Source organism: Thermobia domestica, chromosome 1, assembly GCF_964235325.1.
Source record: "Thermobia domestica chromosome 1, izTheDome1.hap1.1, whole genome shotgun sequence".
Lineage (NCBI taxonomy): Eukaryota > Metazoa > Arthropoda > Insecta > Zygentoma > Lepismatidae > Thermobia > Thermobia domestica.
The window spans coordinates 32,240,394-32,264,085 of NC_137454.1; the positions used below are offsets into that span (position 1 = coordinate 32,240,394).

Below are 23,692 nucleotides of genomic sequence, written 5' to 3' on the forward strand. Positions count from 1 at the left end.
ACATTGTTTTGACGGTGTGGAATACAAAATTCTTAATTTCGTATGCATTGTCTGTCACGTACTCGGCTTTATGCAAAATAAATTACATCTGAATATGTTATTCAAGATACGAAAAGATAAGAATATCAATGTTACATCAAGCATAAGTGCTTCGTTACCTAAAGCAATTCATCTTTTGTCACACCTGGTATCAGCAGCTCGATAAACTTAATGGGTATAGCAGCAGTTAGGGGGGAAAAAATATGCTGATATTCGTAGAGGCAAACGCGCCAGTAAAGAGAGAGACTCAAAATATATGTTGTTAATATAAACCTGTCATTCCAGACATTCATAGAAAGAAAAAAGAACAACTGGATCGTGAATCGAATCCGGGTCTCCGTCGAACCATGTTAGTGCGTTAATCATTACATTATCCAGTCCGCTCCCTGGTCAAACACATTCTTTCTTCATCCGTACAAACACCGTGTGCGTGTATTTTCTCGGGGTTCTCCCGTTTCCTCCCACTTTCTTCATTCCACCATTTCATTCATCTCTCATCATTACCGTCTCCTTTAGCCTAACCGGCATAACCGAGGGACGTAAAACTCAAAAATTTCATTTCATTTCTTTATTCATCCGTGGACGACTCATTTCTCTGTATCCAATTCAGTGAGCTACCTTGCGAAGCTGAGCAAGTCATTAATAAAACTTCATCCACAGAGAATCAAAGCCAAAATCATGTAGAAGGGATCTGAGATATATATATATTTTGATTTTTTTGAGAGATTATTTTTAAATATCTGTTTTTCTCTATAAGAATTCATGTCAAATTATTGGATGGTCATGAATTTTGTGGAAATCCATTTTTGACAACAAGGAGAATACCATTCAGTAAAATTTTACGTTTTTTTTTTTTTTTTTTTTTTTTTTTAATACTTGTAGTGTAGGTCTATATCATATCAGATTGTGTATCACGCTAATTCCTAATACAAAATAGTCACGCGAATAAACGTCGTTTCCTGCACTGCCTGTATAACGAAGTCTTTGAATAATTGTATAAATCGTCATTGGAATAATCTCAAAATTTGCTTTTTGAGTAAACACCATTACTTTTACGAGATCTACCGATCGATCTGCCTCCTCATCAACTCGATATCGCAGAAATGAAGACTTTCTCGACTATGATTCTTACGGATTCTTACAGTGATCGGCAGATCTCGTAATATCAGATGAGATGCTGGTGTTAACATCAAAACATAAATTTTGAGATACATCTATTAGTTGTTCAAATGAAGAGAGATGGTATGAAATTTGAGGTAATTGGTGGGCAAATTCAGAAAAATAAATTTGTTAAATATAAACACGTGGAGCTTTTAAGTTTGATTTTTATCTATAATATACAGGCTAGGGAGCACAATAAATATATATAATACTAGATGAACCTGCGCTCTCTACACAGCACATCATTGACATACGAGTACGAATCTCCTTATCATTCCTCACAACAACTGTGCATGTCTTTTTCGGCAAAGGGTACTATAAAAGGGAGATTTTTTTCGATTTCTTTTATCAATATCTCGCACCGGTTGCAAGATTTGAGCCTACTTCCGGTTGAAGTATCTAATTCATGTATGATTAGTGTTTTCTTTCTTCTTGTATGCAGTGTGTAATAAGCAAATACATTACACACACAATTAATTGTCAGTGATATATATGGTGTTCATTGGGCAAAACACTCAAAACAATAAGGATTCATCTTAGACTGGAGAAATGATTATCCTTCGTTTTTCATTATCATTAGGCCATGAAACAAATGCCTAAGAGATATATAACCCCTGTGTACATATATGTGGTGTTGGAATGTATAACTCGTAGGGTAATACTTCATTTCTAAAATTTCAACACTTCCAATGTATCCCTAAAAATGTAATAAAGAAATAACGGCCAATTTTTAAATATTCAATTAGAACTAAACAATCTACACAAAATTTGCAATCGATCAGTGAAAACGGCATCTTTCTAGGGACTATGGTTCCCGAGAACTCTCTCTGTCGAAAAGATTGGCCACAAACGTATAAACCTAGCATTCTAGTATATATGTATATAATATTAGAAGAATAGATTGGAAATCAATGTCGGACTCAATTTTACTGTGTTCATCATAGTTGTGCTGTGTGTGTCATTTATAATTACTAGTTAATCATACAAATCAGGGGCGTCATTTCAGACTTCGTTTGAGGGGAGAAGAGCACCACAGACATAAAATTTTCACGTTTTACTAGCTGAACCTGCGCTCTCTACACAGCGCATCATTCGCATATGAACATAAATCCCCTTCTTATTCCTCACAACATCTGTACATGTCCCTCTACAGACACAAGTGAAAGACATATTGATTTAAAAAAAAAAAAAGTCAAGGGGTATCATAAAGGGGAGACTTTTCGATTATTTTTTCTCAATATCTCGAACCGTTTGCAAGATTTGAGCCTACTTCCGGTTGGAGTTTTTAATTCATGTATGACCAGTGTTTTCTTTCTTCTTGCATGCAATATGTAATAAGACAATACATTACATACACAATTAATTATAATGTCAGTTATATATGATGTTCATTGGGCAAAATACTCCAAAAATGAAGGTTCATCTTAGACTGGAGAAATGGTTATCCTTCCTTTTCCATTATTATTTGGCCATGAAACAAACGCCTGAGACACATTTAAGCCGTATATACAAAAATGTGGTGTTGGAATATATAATGCGTAGGATATGATGCTTTAGTTTTTTTTTTTTTTTTTTTTAATTTCAACACTTCGAGTGTACCCGTAAAAATGTAATAAAGAAATAGTGGCCATGTTTTTTATATTATTATTAATATTCAATTAGAACTGGACAGTCTATGCAAAATTTGCAATCGATCAGTGAAACCGTCATCTTTCTAGAGCCTGTAGTTTCCGAGATCTCATTGTCGAAAGGATTGGCCACAAAAATATAGTTTAAAAGAACTTCAAGGATGGCAGCGCAATTAATTTGCATTGATTTTGGAGAAGGCTTATTAAAATACAAAGGCTTTGAACAATAGCTTTAAAACATAAAGTTTATAAAAAAAAGATGTATTTAAATAATAATTTATTTAAAGTACACATACTTTAAAATATTGTCTTTGTTAAACGTGAAATCACAATAACCGTAAGTCAAAGGTTTAAAATCCAAAGTTAGAGGTTGGAGTTCAAGCATTTTTATAGCTAGTATATTAGTAAACATCTATTAAAGTATATGTATTCCTCAAATTCTTGAAGGGACAGTTGCTCCCTCCTCCTGTGCCCTAATGACGTCCCTGATATAAATATGGATAGCACATACATAAAATAGCACGTGCATCTGGATTCGATTCCCGAAAGGAGATTCTTTTCAGTGTTGACCAACTTCATGATGCAATTGAACTTATTTAAACATGAGATATAACGAAATCTGGTCTAGAATTCCAGAATGCGCTGATTACGCATCAACCAATAAAATTAGTCATAGCCTTTCGCAGAGTGCAGTACCAAGGATTAGTTTGATTGTAGAATTATATATATATATATATATATATATATATATATATATATATATATATATACAAAAATACATTAAAATTGTTGCTTATGAGACTCCTTTATGATAATCAAGCCGTTAAAAAGATCTTGATCTTTTTTCAGTGAAGTGTGGGAATGCGAACCACTATATTTGTTTAGTTTTATGTCTCACAATTATAAAATAATAACCCTTATTATGCAAAAGAATTAAATTCAAACATATTCTTTAGGTAAGAACAAAGTATGGTGCCCAAACATTCCGTCCACTTCTCTGAAAAATAAAGTTTATAATGGCTATTGTTAAAGAAACAGACTGCAGTTGTTTTGGTTAACTATATTCATATTGGGATCCTTTAGGAAACTTGTAACTAAGCTACAAGAGTACTAATTACAGGTTTTGTTTCTCAGGTTTCAAGGCAACGATTCTTAATTGTCTGAGTAATGTTACGCTCCACGTAGAACTAATTTATCGGGCATTCTGTTAATGAACATAGAGCAGACGCCACCCGTAACAACTGGATCAATAATCATACGGTCGGCAGTCGCGAGTTTAATACCAAGTGGAGTAGAAGTATTCTGTTTATTTATTTATTTTAGGAGTACGGTTCATTTGCACTTCGATTTTATCTTATTTAAACAAAACGTCCTCGTGGAAAATGTAGCACCAGATTTTTAGGGAATAGTCTAGTCGTATTTGTTTTCATTTATATCACGGTTTCTCATCCTCACATGGTCAATGACGCACCACTGTAAAGTTTTCTGGCGTGGTCCTGACTTCTAACCCCTCTACCCTGAGTATGATCTTGCCTAAACCTTCTGACATTTTTTTTTTTTAGTGGAAGGTATTATTATACATCTTTTACTCATATTTTTAGTTATTTTCTGGTTAATTGTTTTACCAAATTTCTTGTCAACTCTCTTGAATTTCAGTGACGTACTTCAGTTCTGTTTGTTAGATACGCGAATTTTTCGTAATTCTTGTACATACCAGAAAATTACCCGGCACATATTGCATAATTCAAATCCTGCAGTAATGCATAGACAGCACGCAAGTTGTCTCCCTAACGTAGTACTATTTTACTTAGTTTCCTGGTGCGGGATCATGACCAGTTCATATGATAAGCTGTAGGACCTCGTCTCAAATACACTGACCAGCCGAAACATTATTGTCATGCACTACTTTTTGAATAAAGTCTTCGGACTGACGTAAAGGGCACATCAAAACCACTCCCTAGACTGTGACAGGGATCTCACTCAGTGTGATGCTTGTGCGTAAAACTGGGAAGGCTGGTGATATATCAGGGTTTGATAGGGCCGGATTGTGATAGTTAAACGAATGAGGACTAGCATCTCTGACTTACCGGATGTTCGCGAGCTGCCATGATTTGTGTCGTCCAAAGATGGAAAAAGGACGGTGAAACCAACACCAAACAAGACGTGGGGCAGCCACATCTAATTAAAGATGCCGAACATCGTGGACTGTCGAGGCTGGTAAAACAGAACACAAACTATGGCACAATTAACAGCCGAATTTAATATACTTCTGGACAAAGCACAAGGTGCCTGGGCGCACAGTTCACCGTACACTGTTAGATATGAGTCTCAGCGGACGATGTTCAAATGTGTAGGCATCATCGATAATTACTGGAATGGGCACCTACCCATCGTCATTGGACCTCAGACCAATGGCACAACATTGTATAGTCCAGTGAACCACGATACTGTCTTCATCACATCTATAACTAGGTCACAATTGTCTTCCAGGGGAACAGCTTTTCGAGACGTGCATAGTAGGTTGACAACAGGCCGGTGTGGCTCCACTTTGATCTGAGTTACTTTCACATGGTCATCTATGATTCTGGTAGTACATGTGGAGGACACATGAATGCTTCTTGCTATTGGTAGGTCATTACTGATCACGTACACCCATTCATGTCAAGTCATATTTCCATCTGGGGATGGTATCTTTCAGCAGGACAACAACGATCGTTGTAACAATGTCAACGTTGTGCTTCAGGGGTTCGAATAGCACACTAGTGAATTTCAATTGCTACAATGGCCCCCAATCTCTCCCGATCTTAACCCAGCTGCACACCTTTGGGATATCATTGAACATTAAGTCCGAGCTCATCTATCCCCGCCGCAAAATTTACAGGAATTACGTGAATTGTATGCGCAGATGTGCTGCATCATGCGTCCATCCACCTAGCAAACTCTCACTGCTTCCATGCCAAACCGTATTGCTAATGTTCTCCAAGTTAAAGATGGACATACCATGTATTAGGTAGGTGGTCGTAATGTTCTGGCTGGTCAGTGTCGGTGCTGAAAAGGACGTTAAGCTTCCAACCGAACCAACCATTTTTCTTAATCTCGTATCCAGCCCGTGAAGTTTATTTTAATTTCTTTTAAAATTTAATGTTTCACGATTACACACCGAAGCTGTATTAAAGACATTAATGATTAGATGGACGATAATGGTAGAATGACGAAAATGAAGTGGAAAAAAGATTCATCCCCCCCCCCCCCCCCATGAAAAACATGCACATGGTGATTATTAACTTAGTATACTTGCTACATTCCTCTAATTTTTCCCTATTTAGTTTCCATTCCTTTTTCCCTCTAAAGGTGCTAAGTCTGATAAGCAGCAATTTTCTTTCTCGACTGTGTGTGACATCAAGATAAACAGCGATGAGAGCGCCGCTCCTTTTCGACATTGCCCAAATATGATTGGTTGTTACTTGTGTAAACCATAGAATTTGAACTTCATAGAAGACTATAGGAAAGAATAGTTTGTATATTACTTGCTTGATGCAAGGGCATCAGTAAGAGCCAATGATTGGCTGATTGAAATGAAGAAATTGGAAAAATACGAGTAGCTATTAATCTATGAGTGAAGTAGCTTCAAGACCATAGACTCCGCAGTCGAAATTCTTGTCTGCGTTCCACCATCACTGCTTTGACAACCTGCTGATTTCGCTGTCTGCTCCGAGAGAAGGAGAGCAGACTATGTCGTCGTGAGTTGAAAAGAACTGTTGTAGATAATATACAAACCTATTTGTGGCTTTCTCAGCAGTGAGTGAATTATCCTATCATTAAATCACAAATGAGTTAATGCGAGTCAAAAATTCAGTCTTAATCGCCGATGGTTAAATGCAGTAAACTTAATACACAAATAGAAGACGTTTTAGTTTAATGTCCCACCATAGGCTGGTGAAGATTGTCTTCATCGCGATAAAACTGGAAGCAGTACATACTTACAGTGCGTATTGGAATTGCAGTGACCAACTTGGGAAATATTTTTTAAGACATTAAATTGGAATTTAGAAAGTCCTACCAAATATTTACTTCCATTTAGTTTTAATTTTACGTTTCACGATTGTGCGGTAAGTCAATGGACACTTGTCTCTCACCGTTAATCAGAGCAAATTACGTATACCAGAATCGAGCGCAATGCACTCGGCTACTCTGAATTCAATGTAAATTCAAAGTGTATAGTTAAATTGCTGGACATGTGAGCAGTTTCGTCTGCAAGAATTACAGAATAGGTGTAATAAGAAAACTTGATAGATTTACTAGCTGTGATTAAGTGCAATGGGAAAACTTCCACTTCTTTTTTCGTAATGACTTCTACCGCATGGAGAATTTTGATTCGAAATTGTTTGCCTCTTTTGTGTTTAATTCCGTTAGTATAGCTGCTTTTAAAATACCGACCTCTTAGCAACTTCTTGGGCTGGGAGGCCGATCAGAATATTATTTTTCTGTAACGTAGAAAACACTCATTAACATAAGAATAATTGTGCTTTAATATTGATCCATTCATTCAATAGATATACGGAGTTAGCATAAATGAGTCATTCGTTGTGAGAAGGGTATTTTTTCAGAATTATTACATGTACAGTACACACATGAAAGGTATATGAAAAGACCCACAAACTCACCAAGTTTGTACTTTGTGGCAGTACGAGGATAGTACTTGTCGAAAATGGAGGCAAAGCAAAAAAAAAAAAAGTTTTTCTGTGCTTGAATATGACAAATATTCGTCTGTTATAGCTATGCAACGCGTTTTCAGAAGACAGTGTGGAAAAGAACCGCCATGTAAACAAATCATTTTGAGGCGTATCAGCAATTCAAAGGACACTGGTTGCTTATGTAAAGGAAAAAGCACCTGGCCCCCCAGATCTCCAGATTTAACAACCTACGACTTCTTCCTGTGGAGGTACGTTAAGAATCTTGTTTACGTACCCCCACTACTGCAATCCTTAGTCGAGCTCAAAGAACGCATCAGTGCTGCAGTGGAGACAGTTGACAGGACTATGCTACAAAATATATGGAATGAGCTCGAGTATCGTCTTGACGTGTGTTGTGCCACCAAACAGGCACATATTGAGAGGTTGTGGTTCATTTCATATATCTTTCTTCTGTGCAGAGGTGCCAGTCCTCCCCAAAGGCTGTGACGCCAATCCCCCAAAATTAACAGTAGTATCCCCTCTCACATTTAATTTTACACCTCTTACAAGACGTGAGATCATTGGTTAAAAAAAAAAAAAAAAAAAAAAAAAGACTCCGAAAAAAATTCTTCTTATGGGTACCTCTGCATACCTCTGCATGAGTATTCGTGTATTACTTTTGAAAATATAGCCTTTTCATAATGAATCATTTATGCTAGCCCTGCACATCAAAGCATTTCTTCAACTAGTAACAAGTATTTAATGTCCATTTTCGAGCTACGTGCTACATGCGAGCTACATTTTCTTTATTGATTGAATATTCACCTTTGGTAAGAAACGTTTCAGGTTTTATATCAAGAAAATTAGCTTATTGTGGATACGGATCCTTTTTCCTATTCCATCGGCTCTCCTACGAATATTATTTCGTTTCTGATGTATTATATGCTTTACCCTGCGAAGCATAACTGTGGACTGCTGATTTAAAGATTTCGTTTATGGTGCTAATTAATTTAAGAAAAACTTGCAGAGGGGAAGATGATGTTAAAAATTGGTATGGTTAGATTATTAATTCCATTGGTGTGCTTTTATGGAGCTTTTAGTCAGAAGTAAAATAATAATATAATGCCTATTGTTTTAGAGATGTATACCATTGTTTACCATACAAAGAGGTAACCATTACTTCTCTTGTCCTTGCAGACGCTGATCAATATGGCCTACTGTTGTCTGATTCTTCTTGGGAAGTTCATTCAGAAGCTGGTATTTGGAGAACTGCGGGTGTCCGAACAGCAACACATCAAAGACAAATTCTGGAATTTTGTTTTCTACAAATTTATTTTCATCTTCGGCGTGATCAATGTGCAGTATATGGATGAAGTGGTCTTATGGTGCTCTTGGTTTTCTGTCCTTGGATTCTTGCATCTTTTAGCACAACTGTGTAAAGATAGATTCGAATATGTAAGTTACCAGCCAGTAGCTACTTTTCTTTTTCAACTTGTTACTTCATTTATAATGTACAGCAGGGGCGGCTTTAGGATTTTAATTTTGGGTAGGCTGCTTCCTCGCTTATGGATACATATATATATTTGATTGATTAATGACAGTAGGAAATTACTTTTACAGTAGTGATTGATGTTATTTCTTAAATAATTATCTACCATTAATATAAACAGTGGAAAATATATTTACTCTTTATTGTATTTTCTACCATTTATATATTTTTCAAAAATTTTGGGTAGCTCGGCCTACCCGCTAAGGCTGCCACTGACGTACAGTGCACCCACGGTTTAAGAATAAGTTTGTGAACAACTTTTCCCTCAGCTTACAAATAATATTTCAGGATACGAACCCGCACACACATCTGAACCGACAATTTCACGTGCCTAGTAATGCTTTTGCGCGTTTACCGTAACGATGATGAGAGTTCAGTCTTTCAGAACTAATTTTTGCTCATTTTTGCACCTTTTTTCAGTCCTTGTATTGTTTTTTAACTTAGTGTTTTTTTTTAATTATTTATGTTTAACTAAAAGGTGATGTTATTTTCATTCTATGTGCCGCATCACAGATAAACATGTAATAGTGCAAAAAACGGCCTATGTTTAGCAGAAGGGGTCCAGCTCTTTTCTCTAAATAATGTTACAATTTTGGTAATTTCTGTTCACATTCGGTTAGTTTAGAGTTGGTTAAGTTAGTTTAGGCTAGCTTAGGTTAGTTTAATTTAGTTTAGGTTAAGTTAGTTTATGTTAAATTAGTGTAGGGGTCCCCAATAATTTTCCAAAAAATGATAGAATTTCGCTTATTTCTGTAATATTAGGTAAGTTTAGGTTAGTTCAGGTAGCTTAGGTTAGGCTAGATTTGGTTACGTTATGTTACGTCGAAGTACTTGCATGATTCATTTCTCCTGTAAATTTTGTTTTTTACGTGCTTCTGGACCCCTTGTACTAAACATACTCCCAAAAAACATTGAGTTGCCATATTTCTGTGGCTAGAATGGATTAATTGTATTTACATTAATCCAGTGGAAAAAATAATTTCGGTTTATGAACAGCACTCGTAAGTTCGTAATCCGTGGGTCCACTGCACTTCAGCTGTAGAGTTTTATATTCCAGGATTTTTCTGTGTTTTTAAATTGTTTGCAGTCATTTTATGAGCTGAAAATATGCAAAGGTTAATTTAAGAATACATTATCAGTGACTTGAAGAGAGTGGAAGCTTGATTTTTAATTTATGTTTAAGTCTCTTTTCCCACAATACTTTATATGTGGCGTTTTGGTTAGTAAGAATGAACTCAACATATTGATTCGCCTATATTACCCTGGAATGCCTTGCATCATTGTGTATGGACTGATGTTTTTTTCATTTATTCATATTCAGTACATTTTGTCAGTAGTAGTTGATATTCCCTTTTCAGTTGCTTTCCTCAAATACTTCGTGATTCGTTAAATGTTGCTGCAAAATCTCCGTGTGCACACTAATTGAACAACGTAACAGTACCTTCAAGTTGAGATACCATTTATTGCAGCTTCAAAATGTCTTGGAAAAATCTCCGCAGTGTCAGAGAAAATATGTTTGTCCCAAGAGGGTTAAGAGGGAAAGGATTTCAGAAAGGGGTCTGAACCAAAAGTACCAACTGTTGACACATTTCTGATTGCAAACACTTAATTTCATTTATCCTCAACTCATGAACCAGCATAGAGGAGGTTGATAACGCAGGGCGTTTCAGTAATTGATTGTGACAATCTTTTAAATATATAACACCATTTGAACAATTATGAAAAACTATTGAGGAAGAAAGTTACTACTCTTAACTGTAACTGCCTTTAGCACCAATGAGGAAAAGATCTTTAATATCAAAAACAAAGGAGGCAGTTTAGTTACGTAAATGCGACTTAAAACAACAGAAATAAAAGGATAATCCTGCTGCAAGAATATAGTGTAAGAAAACAAAAAGAACTTGTCTTCTTAAAAACTAAAGTAACATAAGACCGTGAGACGGTAAAATTTTATTTCAAGGATATAGTATAATCTGATCCACCCTTCATAAAAGAAGAGGAGAAAAAAAGGTTTCTGGAAATACCTTGCAGCTCCACTTGTTGTGAGAAAGTGCATTCAAGTATAACATAATTCTAGTAATAAAACAATTCTCTTTTAGTTGTTAGAAGATAAAATTGACTTATATCAATTTATGTAATTTTTCTTGACAGTTTTATGTAGTACCTCGTCGGTATATGCATCATACCGATATTACGTAATTTCAAAACTTCAACACTCATGTGATACGTAGCCGAAGAGAGAGAGAAAAAAATGTATTAATTAATTGGCAGTATGTCGTGCGTCAAGCTTATCTAACAAACAAGAATTGTTGCTTTAAGGCTAAAGTATAGCAGCTTTATGTAGGTACCTACTATATTTGCTACGTTAAAAAAAGAAAAAAAAATCATTATTTTCCTCAAACGACAGCCAATGGCCATAATACAAGAACTAGGCAGTGTTTGAGAAGAACACGTGCTACCATATTTATTATTATTATTATTATTATTATTATTATTATTATTATTATTATTATTATTATTATTATTATTATTATTATTATTATTATTATTATTATTATAGAAAAAGAATAAAAAGGCAAAATACATGTAATATAGAGAATATATGTAGTTTTTACGTGTAAGGCAACTCCTATTGGAATCAGATGTATGGTATTGCACCATGAAGATGAGTAAACTTCCTGCAAAACTGCACTACATTTTACAATTTTATGTCGATGAAGCCGCAAATGCTGTTCAGACCCGCAAAGGAAGGTATGCTGTTTATACAATATCAGACAGCCAGAAGATGATTCAGTAGCTTTCGTTCTGGAAATGTCGATGTTCAAGATGCACCTTCAGTGGACGACCAACCAAAGCAAAAGTGGACGATAGACTATTCTGGGAAAAGTCTAGCAAAACCTGTATGTGAACAGTCAGACATCGCCACTGATCTAAACATTAATCACTAAACAGTGTTAAACCATTTGGAGAAAACTGGCTTAAAAAAAAAAAAGCTCGACGATTGGGTGTCACATGATGTGACTCATAAACAGTTTTACTCGATCGAATTTCTATCTACGAGTCTCTACTGAAACGTAGCGGACTAGAGCCATGTCTGAAGCGGTTGATTACGAGTGGTGAAAAGCGGATGACCTACGAGAACAATGTGCTAGAAAGATCATAGTCGAAAAGAGGAAAAGCTCCACACACACTGTGGAAAGCCCACACTGACGCCCAGGAAAAATATGCTGTGCATTTGGTGGGATTGGAAAGATATTGTGCATCATGAGTTACTTCCGCTTGGCAGAACGATAAACTGGACCTGTACGATCGACAGTTAACGCGAGTGCACTTCGCAGTTCAAAAGAAATAGCTATAACTGACCAACCAAAAGAATGTCACATTACTACACTGACAGTGCCAGACCACATAAATCTTTAGCAAATCATCAGAAATTAAGAGAACTTAGCTCGGGGGTTTAATATAGTCACCGTATAGTCCGGGTCGTCATCATTTTAGACACCGTCCTTCGCGACACACCCACTACACTTGCCACTTTCGTCACGCCTGCACCACATAATCGAACAGCAACAATTTGCCTCTTTGGAAATCAGAGAGGTCGTCCATGCTCGTCATGTAGTACGGAGTTTGCCCTAACACACCAACAATAACAACTCGGCGCTACGATCGCCACCTGAGCAGTGCCAACCCAGACATCTGACGTATTTCTAACTCTAAATGTTTCGATTAAATCGATGTGATGGGCATCTATATATACACACACCGAAATGGTGTATGATGAAAGTTATATCATAACCTTGTTGAAGTAAATGCACAGTCTTTATTCACAGTTCAGAGAAAGAGAAAAAGCGTTGTATAAGGAACCTGGCAGCACGAAAGAAATGCGTTTTCAGTTGGAGGAATACCGCCATTTCTCAGTTAAAATTTTCTTTGGCCTATCGAAAAGTTCCGTTCACGAAAAAATCGGGGGACAAAATGGAATAGTAGTAATAATGACCCCCTCCTCGCAATTAAATAAATAAAAAAAAAAACATTTTCTGATTTTGCATCGTTATTCACGAGCACAGTTTAAAAATAACGAACACTATTATGATTAGATTTGCGCAGTCTCTTTTATTAGAATACATTTTGAAATGAATTCAGAAGCCCATGAGCAACAAGTAAGTACCTACCTGAACAGTATTATTTCCAGCATTAAGATTGCTCTCAGCCACTGCGATTGTAAAAATAAGTTTGCAGAAGAGAATAAACTAGTGATGTTAAATATGACTACGTGTCAGAAAAAGGGGGAAAAATATCCCGAGACTGTAATTTTGAGAGAGTGGAAGATTTAACTATCTCCTTTGCCATTATCGCAGCATATTATTATTTTTATTATTTATTTACTTGTTTATATTAAAGGAAGAGGTAGATATTCATAGAAACATTTTTCTTGCTGAGAAAGAGCTCTTACTCCAGTGTGTATCACATAGTTTTTATTTAGTATTCTCAATCTTGGACTTAGATCAACAATAATTTTTCCATCCTATAACGTTTTCCTTCCGTAAATCATTTGAGAGAGACAGAATTGTATAATATATATATATATATATATAAAATATTAAACATGTAATACTGAAACATAGTTTATGAATTCATCGGAAAAAAATATGTATTTATTTCCAAACTGTACTGTACTATTCATATGTTAAAAGCTAATAAGTCACTTTCTTTTCAGTTATCATTCTCTCCAACAACGCCTCGATGGAGTCACATAAGGCTTCTGACACTACTGGCAGCCATTTTGGTTCTATCTGGCTTTATGTTCCTTATCTGTGCTGCAGTTGGGTTCTTCGGTGGATTCAATACGTTTGCTTTTATGGCAGCTGAAGTAAGTACTAGAAAAAAAATACAGAAATTGCTGTCCTGTTAATAAGAATGAAGTAGCTAACACAATGTGCCAGAAGTCGGGAATCCAAGAAAATATCCAATTCACAATATTCAATATGGTCGCCATTGTGTGTTAGACAAAACTGAAGGCGATATCTCCATCCTTTAATGATACAACAAAGAATGTGTGGAGTGATTTGTGCACAGCATGACATGGTACGTTTCTGAAGCAGAAGACTTGGGATTTCTCACTGCAAAACATGACGCCCAAATTGCCTTACAAATGAAGATTTAAGGGGAAAGGTCACGTCTGAACTCTAGGAAACTATTAAAGCAGCTCAAGTTAACCAATCCAATGCCCAGAAAATGTCTAGTTCAGGAAACGAAATTTGAGGTCGAATCCAGAAGTCAGTTCAAAGAGTTTGATCGCCAGTTTTTCTTCGCAGTTTGAAGACAGAAAGTAAGGCCAAATGCCTATCGTTAAATTAAAATCTTTTGTCAATGGCGACCTGGCTACCGCAAATCTTATGCCCTAATCTAGTTTACGTATGTACGGAAAGTTTGCCATTTTCATTGGTTTTGAGACTAGAGTGGATGAAGAAGCTTCTGGCTTTTAGGGACCTCTGTTAGAATATTACAAATGAAGGGTAAGGGGAAAAAAGAAGGAATGTCACAAAACTGCATTTTCGAGAAAACGGCGTTTTAATATTGCAAACCACGTAAGAAAAATAGGGTTAGTTAAATCTTTTGCCCATTTTATATGGACATTTCTACATCTACGCATGCATGGCATATACAGTCAAATAGAACCAAGAGTCACCAACAGATAGGGCAAAGCACCCGAAAAAGCACATACATGGACATTCCTTGTTTTTTCCCCTTACCCTTCAAATTAGCTGCTCAACTGTTGATGTCTACCGACTGCAAAGTTTGTCTACGATAGGTCCAATCTCCCTGAAGTATTGGATGAATTTCCCAATCATCTCTGTGTAATAAGTAGTTGTCGATCGTGGTATAAGCGGTTAAATTTTCGAGCCTCTTCCGTCTGACACTGACCTGCACCAAGCAAGATCATTTGGATGCATTCATCATTTCATATACGACATTACTCCAAGTCGCTGTACCAACTGTTAAAAAAAACCTTGTGATTTTCAACATATGGAGCTCTTTGTATGGACATCATGGTTTATCATTATATCTGTATGATTTACGTTGTAAAATCTTATGTCTACAATTATACAGATTGGTTATAAAGTGTGGAATCGTTGAGATAAATTTTAAAAGCGAACACCACTTTGTGCCCGACTTTGTTCATGATAACATACTCCATATGTCCGCCACTATTCTCGAACATTCCACGAATTTCCCTTGAATTTTATTAAGCATATGAGTAATCATTGCAGTGGTTATTTTCATATTATATACCTCATTTGAAATTGTAAAGTCCATTTTTAGTTGCAGTTCTAAACAGCAATCTCTGTTCGTTCGTCTTGTATCACTGTCAAATTACGGAGTAACACATGTGGCGGATAAACTAACGAAACGATCATTATGTAATTTCATTTTATTAATTCATACCCATTGTGTAACTTAAAAATGTCCTTGATAATAGTTTCTATGAATATTCATCGTAAAAGATCCATAGACGACACTTCCATGTATATTTGCTTAAAACCTTTGGATAATATACTGCTTATATTTTCAGATTTTACTGTGAATCCGACGGGTTATTTGATAAAACGTAATAAATTCTCTCATTTCAATCGTACGGAATAAAACTCAATGTAGACATATTATCAGTGTCCTAAAACCCTATGAGACAGTCAGACATTTTTTTTATTATTATTATTTAATTACTGAAACCAAGAACTATACAATTTCATATCTACAAAAAATTTGCAGACTTGTATCTGCTGTAGGAGGATGGAAATCGCAATTAGGCATGTATTCTTAGAGGACACTGAGAATGTTAAATTGTAAAGGGGTCAATCCATGCTAAATTATCGAGAAAAAAGAAAAATCGCCGCTCAACCTTTAAAAAAAAAATTCTTTTTTTTTTTTTTCTTCAGAAATGTTGAGTCGATATGAGTACTTCAAAACCACAAATAATTATTTTTTTTAACATCGCATGGCGACGCAGCGGCTGCCGCCATTTTGCGTTTTCTCGATTTCAGACGTTTACGTTGTTTTAAATATCTCCGCATGTATTTGTCCTAGTAAACTGAAAATTGCTGGACGTCTCCAATTTGTGCAAAGCTAAAACTTTAATTTCTTAACATTTTTGCCTAAAACAACTAAAAAATTGGTGAAATCAGGCCCTATAGTAGCAACATTTTTGAACATTGAAGACATGTTTAGGAAGAGGAAGCAACTGACGTAGATATCTGAATTTGTGTATGCATGTAGTACGGGGTCATAAGTTTATGCTGAAAAATTTGCAGATTTATATCTGCTCCCAAAGGCCTGAAACAAAATCGTAAAGTTGCGAAATTATGCCAATTTGGCATATTTCACTGTCCAATATCTCCAATAGACCTGGTTAAAAAAATCTGAATTTTTGGAAATAGTTACTCCTTCAGTATACCATAACACACAACAAAGCGCGTTTTGTGTTTTTGAGTGGAAAGGGGTCAAAGTATTAAGGAATGATGTCATACTCTAGGAGGTGTTTTATTCATAAATTCAACGGGAAATTTGTTGTTGTGAAGTAAAATAAAGTAGGATGAATGGTTGGTCCAGTCAAGGTTCTCAAGCTCGTTTCTTTCCTCTAGTTGTTACTCACTGTCTCATCACACCCACAACAGCACAACGCAGTATTCATTTTATACTGAATATCTAACAACAATAATACAACAACAATGATTTGGGAAGGTATCGGCCAGGGCTTGTTGGTAAGTACCATCCCGGCATTTGCCGGGTAGAACTGAGGAACACCCCAGTCAGGATGGGCGGCAGCAGGAATCGAACCCACGACCTCCCGAATGCGAAGCCAACGCTCTACCCTTGAGCTAACTTGCTCGGTAGAATGTATCAGCTGATGTGACAAAATCTGTAGTGAAATGTGTGGGTTGTAGCTTTTCATGCACTTCACTACAGATTTTCAACATAGGCTCATACACACCTAAAAATTAGGACTAAAAAGTTTTTAATTTAACGTCCTGCGGTTATGCCAGACAAGCTAAAGGAGAGGGATGATTGATGAAAGTGAGTGTGGAAGAAATAGTGGAATGAGAATCGGGAGGAAACGAGAGAACCCACAAAACTCGCGGACACGATGTGTTGTCAACTACAAACTCGATCGAACCAGGGAAAATTTGCATATAATACGTTTTCTACTTCAGTCCTTATATAAAACTTTCATGCCTCAAGTTTGTCTTTCTGAACAAGGCTTACGACTTAGCTGAAATGTACAATTGAAGACTTGACAAAACTTGAAGTAAACTTTGGGTGGAAATTGTGATTTATGTTCAGTAGCAATAATGATATAAAAATTTGCAAACAATTTAATGTTTGAACATTGAAAAAGAAGGGTTAAGGGTCTTCACTACAACGAAATTAAACTACCGCTAATTTTAGAGTTTTTCTGTAATATCTTCAAAACAAATAAAAATATTCGAAAAGCAGAAACGTAGTGAACTAGACAATACGATTTTGCAAGTGATAAATTTACCACAATTCACCTATCTGCTTTTGGTATGCCGCTATTTACAAAACCCGCAAAAAATTCTAAATCTATCTACAGTTCTAAATCAAAAGCAGATAAATGAGTTGTGATAACGGTATCACATGCAAAATCGTATTGTCTAGTTCACTACGTTTCTGCTTTTCGAATATTTCTATTTGTTTTGAAGATATTACAGAAAAACTAAAATTAGCGGTAGATTAATTTCGCTGTAGTGAAGACCCTTAAATATACGTTGTTTAATGAAACTGTACCGGTACTGAAATTATAGTAACACTCCTTTCATGCGTAGAGTAAAAGTTATTAAAACTCTTCTTAATATTTAACCTCTCTGCTAAAGAGAACTCAAGTTCCGATAGAAAGTAAAATATGTTTTATATATTACTTATATATAAACTGTAACTGTGTGTGTATCAAAAGAACTTCAGTTCCGATAGAAAGTAAAATCAAGTGTAACTTTATGTGTTATATCATCACGCCAAAACGGCTGAACCAATTTGGATGAAGTTCTATACAAAGTCAGGTCTCGATTCGGTGAAGACTTGTATAATTTTGCTTTGATAAGGCAGTTATAATAGGTTGAGATAATTGATCAAGTTGTCCATATAGTTCCGGTAATTAACTGAAATCGGCTGCTCAAATAATATATACTTTGTTGCAGCAATGTAAAAATCGGTCTTCTCATTGTTGATTTTGCACGTTGTTTTTGTTTATATTACTGATTATCATTGTTTATAGTTAATTTTCATTTCGTATATCCTCAAGAATCCTGGCACTAACCAGTCCACATTTTGTTTTTGTAACTATCGCTTGAAATATGATGATTGTTGATGCCATCTAATGAACAAAATTAGTAATAAACACAGGTGGGAGGTACACAGACGTTACAAAGCAGTTTCTACTACGATGCAAGCCTCAGAATAGAAGCAAAAAAATAAAAAGCAGAGGTGCACATATGTGCATCGATGGACTGAAGAGGATATATTTTTCAGCTACACTTTTAGTTATTTGTCATTCACTATCAGTGTAGTTTTTGATGTAAACTAAGGTAGAAAACTGTACTGATATACAAATCTCAAGGTTAAACGTTCAAAGCTCCAGGTGTCAATGTATTAACTAACACCTTTCTGTTCTCATCGGCAGTTGTATGTGGAGCTGCCCAGAGTTGGTTCACGTGAGTCTGTATATACTTGGGAGCGGAAAGTCGACTAAAAATATTGTAACATATTAAAAATCAGTCACGAATTAATATTAATTCTAATTTTCTTATAAAGTGAATTGTTCAATTTTCAACGAACTTAAAAAGTTCGTTACTGAATTTTCTATATCTATGTGTGTGTGTGTGTGTGTCTGTTATTTGCGATTTTTTCAATTTTGGGCCCTCCATTCAATAGAGCATTAAAAACTATCTGAAAGAAGTGATGGAATTTTTCGCGTCACTCTTACCGTTCCCGAAATACTGGCCAAAAAGTTCCGATTTCGGGAGATTTAAGGAGCCATATCTCGGAAACCGTAAGTCATAGAGAGATGATATTCTGCGAATTTTACAATTTTGTGCTCTCCATTTTGAGCATGTGTCTTCGTAAAACAAGATATCGTAGGAACTTTTAAAAGAACTATTAAAAAAAATTTAAAATTGGAAAAAAATTAGTACTCAAAGAAATTATAAATGGATATATTACAAGAATTGTTTAATGAGTATAACAGTAAAGTACATAGAACAATTGGTGTAATAAGAAAAATAAATTCTTTTAAAGTTCTTTCTGGCAATGCTCTTGGAGCATTCTTAACTGTTTTCATGTTGAATTTTGTAATAAATCTCAATTACAAATAAGGAGTGTCTTATTATAAACAATTGTATATGTATGTTTTTGTGTCTGTATTTCCATGTTCATAAGGGCTAGTGTGATTAACTTGCAGAACCAGTGAAAGACAGCAATTTATTACAAAATTCAAAATGTAAAGATTTTACAGTTTATCTTAAATTTAAATAAAATATGAGTAAATATTAATATGTGACTGATTTTTAGCGTGTTACAATGTTGCTTATAGCAAGGTGTTAGAATGATAATTCATTAGCTGTGGTTGCGGATAAAATAGCAAGGGTCAGATGCAAATGCGGGTAGAACTGCTAGTTCATTTAGCAATAATAATAATAATAATAATAATAATATAATGAGAGATTTAAAAGGATGGGGAAGAGAAATCCATTATAGAAATTAAAATAATTTGTCTTTTTATTTTTCAGTGTGTATTATTGACAATACGAACTCTTCACGTGATGCTTCGATATGCTCTGCATCTGTACGACGTAAGACAGCCGTGTGTTTGGGAGAAGAGAGGCACTGTGGTCTACTATACAGAGTTGTCCTTTGAACTGGTCGCCCTGTTAATTGATCTCGTTCATCATCTGCATATGCTTATGTGGAGTAATATCTTCCTTTCTATGGCGTCGTTAGTCATTTGTATGCAACTTCGATACCTATTCTACGAGATACAGCGCCGTATCAAAAAGCATAGGAATTATCTGTGGGTTGTAAAACATATGGAACAAAAGTAAGTATGATAATGTTAACTATGGGAATTACAATGAATTGTTAAATTGGGTCGTCATATTTTATATGTTAATGAAAGGAGGAAACAAAACTTATGTTTACACACCAAATCCTCTGTGGGTGCGAATTCAATAATATACAAAGAGTGAAAAAATGATTAACTAGACCGGGACTCGAACTCGGGATCTCCGGCATACGGTATTCTTTTTACTTGAATTTTAGTGTCATAAAGTTTACCAGAAGAATCACGAACCGGTCACGAAAAAACAAACAACTTAACAGAATACCGTTGAAACATTGTTTATACTATTTTCTAGTAGCTAACTTATATATACCATCCAAACACTCTTCTTGATAATTTAAGAGGGAAAAAGATTCTTAGAAAGCAGAATGATATGTTCGAAACAAAATATAAATCTTATTCTATTGGATGCCAGAATGTAAGTATGAACGAGAACTTCTGATAGGATAGTAGTTGTATGTGTCAGTGTCTGATTAAGTTCACCTTGATAATATTTTAAAAAGTGATAGTTTTGGCATACCTTTTTATTGCGTCTTTAAGAGTTTTCCTGAAGGATTGTGTGACCTTTCTCAACAGGATATAAAATTAGAATAACACTTTTAGCTGCAGGTATTCTAAAATTGAAAAATTGAAAAACTGACCTCTCGATATTTTTTTTTTCTAAAAGAAAAATTCTTGCTGACCTTACACATACTATGGAGTGCAGGAGTATCATACTCATATTAGGTACTTTTTTTTTAATTAATCCGAAAAGAATTTTGTAAACTCAATTTAAGTAACAAACTGACTCTATGGCTTAAGGAACATAAAGTCACATCGCTGCAGCAACAGAACTTTTCCATTGAATTTTATCCTATACACTTGGATTAGCCATTACATACTACCTAAGACTCTTCCTTATATTATTCTTCCACCTCTCTACCCGAAGTCTCATTCTTTAGGATTCCTCATAACGTCACGACATTATCACCCATTTGTTTGTTTCTGCGCACCAAACATTTTTTTTTCAAAACGTTATCTTTGAAAATGCTCAGTCTGTTCCTTCCACACCACGTCAGCGATACACTTTCCTATCCATAGCATACAGCAGACAGAGCTACGCTTTTGTTCATTTTGACTTTTAATTTCGTCGTTATGAGTAATGTCCATAAGAGGTTTTTATCGGAGTAGTAACATTCATTTGCCACCGTTAATGTGCTTTTTGGATGAAAAGTTTCAATATATTTTAGCCAAAAATTTTCTTGTAGGCATTATATCTGGAGAACTACATATAGTGTAGCCAAACTCAAACTATCAGTTAATTAAGTATGATGTGCTTATTCCATAGAAAACACGAAAACTTTATTTAGGGGCCGTTCAAAAATTTTGTGGCCCCTCATCCAAAAACTAATTATTGGCCAAGATCGCAGACTTTTGATCCATCTCCCTTCCTAAAATTCTTGTTATTATTTAGTGATTTATTTCCTCCTTAACTTTGTTCTTATTTGTTAGTGCTACGTCTAAGTATTTAATTTTACTCCTCTACGTTATCAATAGGGTGTTTCCCTATATACTGTCTCAAATTCTTAAATATATTTAGTCTTACGTATACTCGAGACTGGTTTCTTTACATGCCACAATTTTGTTTACATGCTATAGTATCTGTAGATAGAAGAATCTCGTTTAGAGCTCTATTGTTGCTGTCTTTCCTTTCGAATCGCGTGTATTTTTAAATGAAGTTAAAAAGTAACGAAAGCAAAGCATTCCTTTGTTTCAAATAGTAATAAATCCCGAAAGTATCAAACAGTTTCCTTCTTTTCAACTCTGCTTCATATTTACTAACCAAGGAGAGTAGAGAAAATTAGAATAATAACAGAAGACAGCTTTCTAGATGTCATCCAATAAATCTTTTTAAGATCTACTCACTACAGACTGCTTTGAATTTCACCACGCTCGATTCCATTTCAGAGTTATATTGAATATCATGGTTGGTCTTATTTTCCACATTTCTTCCAAACTATGTCATATTTAGCAACACGAACTACTGGACAAACATATGTCATTGTTTGGTATAGAAAATTTACTCAAAACGGTTCGAAATAAATGAATATTTTACACTTCAAACCAAATCAACAAAATTACACGAACTATTACAGTGAACCAAGTAAACTGCTTTATTATTTGAAATAAGAATTGAAGCTTTCCTGGCGGCGAATATTATCGAGATGTTCTCGGCATATCAGCCAGGTGAAGTCTGACGATAGAGCCGACGTTTCAAGAACTGACATCGTTCTCGTCTTCAGAGCGATTATACTGAGACCAGTTCGTGTGCACTATATATATAAAAGAAGTAAGCGAGGGGGGCTTAATTATTTGCTTTATTATTTGTTGTTTAGCATTCATCGTTGACGTTATGAAACCAAGCACTTTCCTCTTCGGAAAATCTATTGACCTTTCAGGCTTGAGTTTCTCTTCTAACAGGTCGTAACCTGAATCTGCAGAAGTAAACACGAAGCTTTTCGTTGACGATGATAAGCTTTATACGTTGAACTCACTATTGTCTGATATGAAGTTTGACAAGTGCAGTATATCAGATACAGCATCGCTTGTTCTGAAGTCAGTAATCAATGTATCGGCGATTATCTGTGCGAATCTTCGCTTGCAGTCGTTTCGTGCTCCAACTTGGATTCTGTTATGTTATACTCTATGAAAACTTCTACCAGTTCGCTGAAAGTCAACAAACAATCTTCACGTTGAGCTTTGACAATTTTGTTTCTTCAAATGTCGCTATAAAAAATACTTTGTTATACAAAACAACTCACATAAAATACAACTTATCTCTAGGGTGTCTCACATAAAGCTGAAGCGGAAGACAAGCAAGGCAGTAGTCGTATGCGTTTCCTTGCTTGGTTACTCAAGCTTTGGAGTGGAATCGGAGTGAAATTTAGAGTATTTTTGAGTAGACCATTAGGAGTTCTCTCGGGTGACACATAGATCATCACTCAGTTGTCGTAATTCTCCCTACCCTTCCTGGTAAGACACATCTGTATCATACTCCTAATCTTCTTGGAGATTCTGAATTCTTCCAAGATACGTCATTGCGTTTCACTTTTAATTAAGTCATTGAAACTCTGTGAACAATACAGCGATATTTGCCGTTGTTCTCTCATGTCTGTGTGCTGTAGAATGTTTGGTCTAGTGCTTGATCTGTTATCGTCTGAATCCACATTGATGATCGTATACATTCAGTGGCGTACGCAAGAGTGGGTTTCGGGATTTAACTTCCTCCCTCCTTGTGGCAGACATGGAGAAATAAACATTTACTAAACTAAGATATAACGTCATGAGTACTTGAACCTCCTTCACCCCTAGTACGCACGTATAGTTATAAAATGAATGATATTCCAATTTATGTCAATTGGCAAAGATAGGATAAAAATCACACAGGTAGCCACCATTTTATATCAAATACTGTGGCGAACACTGATTTATGTGAAGCGGCGGAATATGGGGTAGGAATCACATCGCTTATTAT

At 35.5% G+C, this 23,692-nt stretch overlaps 1 protein-coding gene across 1 annotated transcript in view; it reads left to right on the forward strand.

Annotated features, from left to right (window-relative positions):
• Positions 1 to 23,692, forward strand: part of LOC145684322 (E3 ubiquitin-protein ligase AMFR-like) — a 271,548-nt gene that overhangs the window by 221,361 nt on the left and 26,495 nt on the right. The window contains exons 2-4 of the mRNA XM_081756518.1: positions 8,699 to 8,956; positions 13,768 to 13,920; positions 19,850 to 20,157. Coding sequence (XP_081612644.1) covers positions 8,699 to 8,956; positions 13,768 to 13,920; positions 19,850 to 20,157 — 719 coding nt within the window. The remainder of the gene's footprint in view (positions 1 to 8,698; positions 8,957 to 13,767; positions 13,921 to 19,849; positions 20,158 to 23,692) is intronic.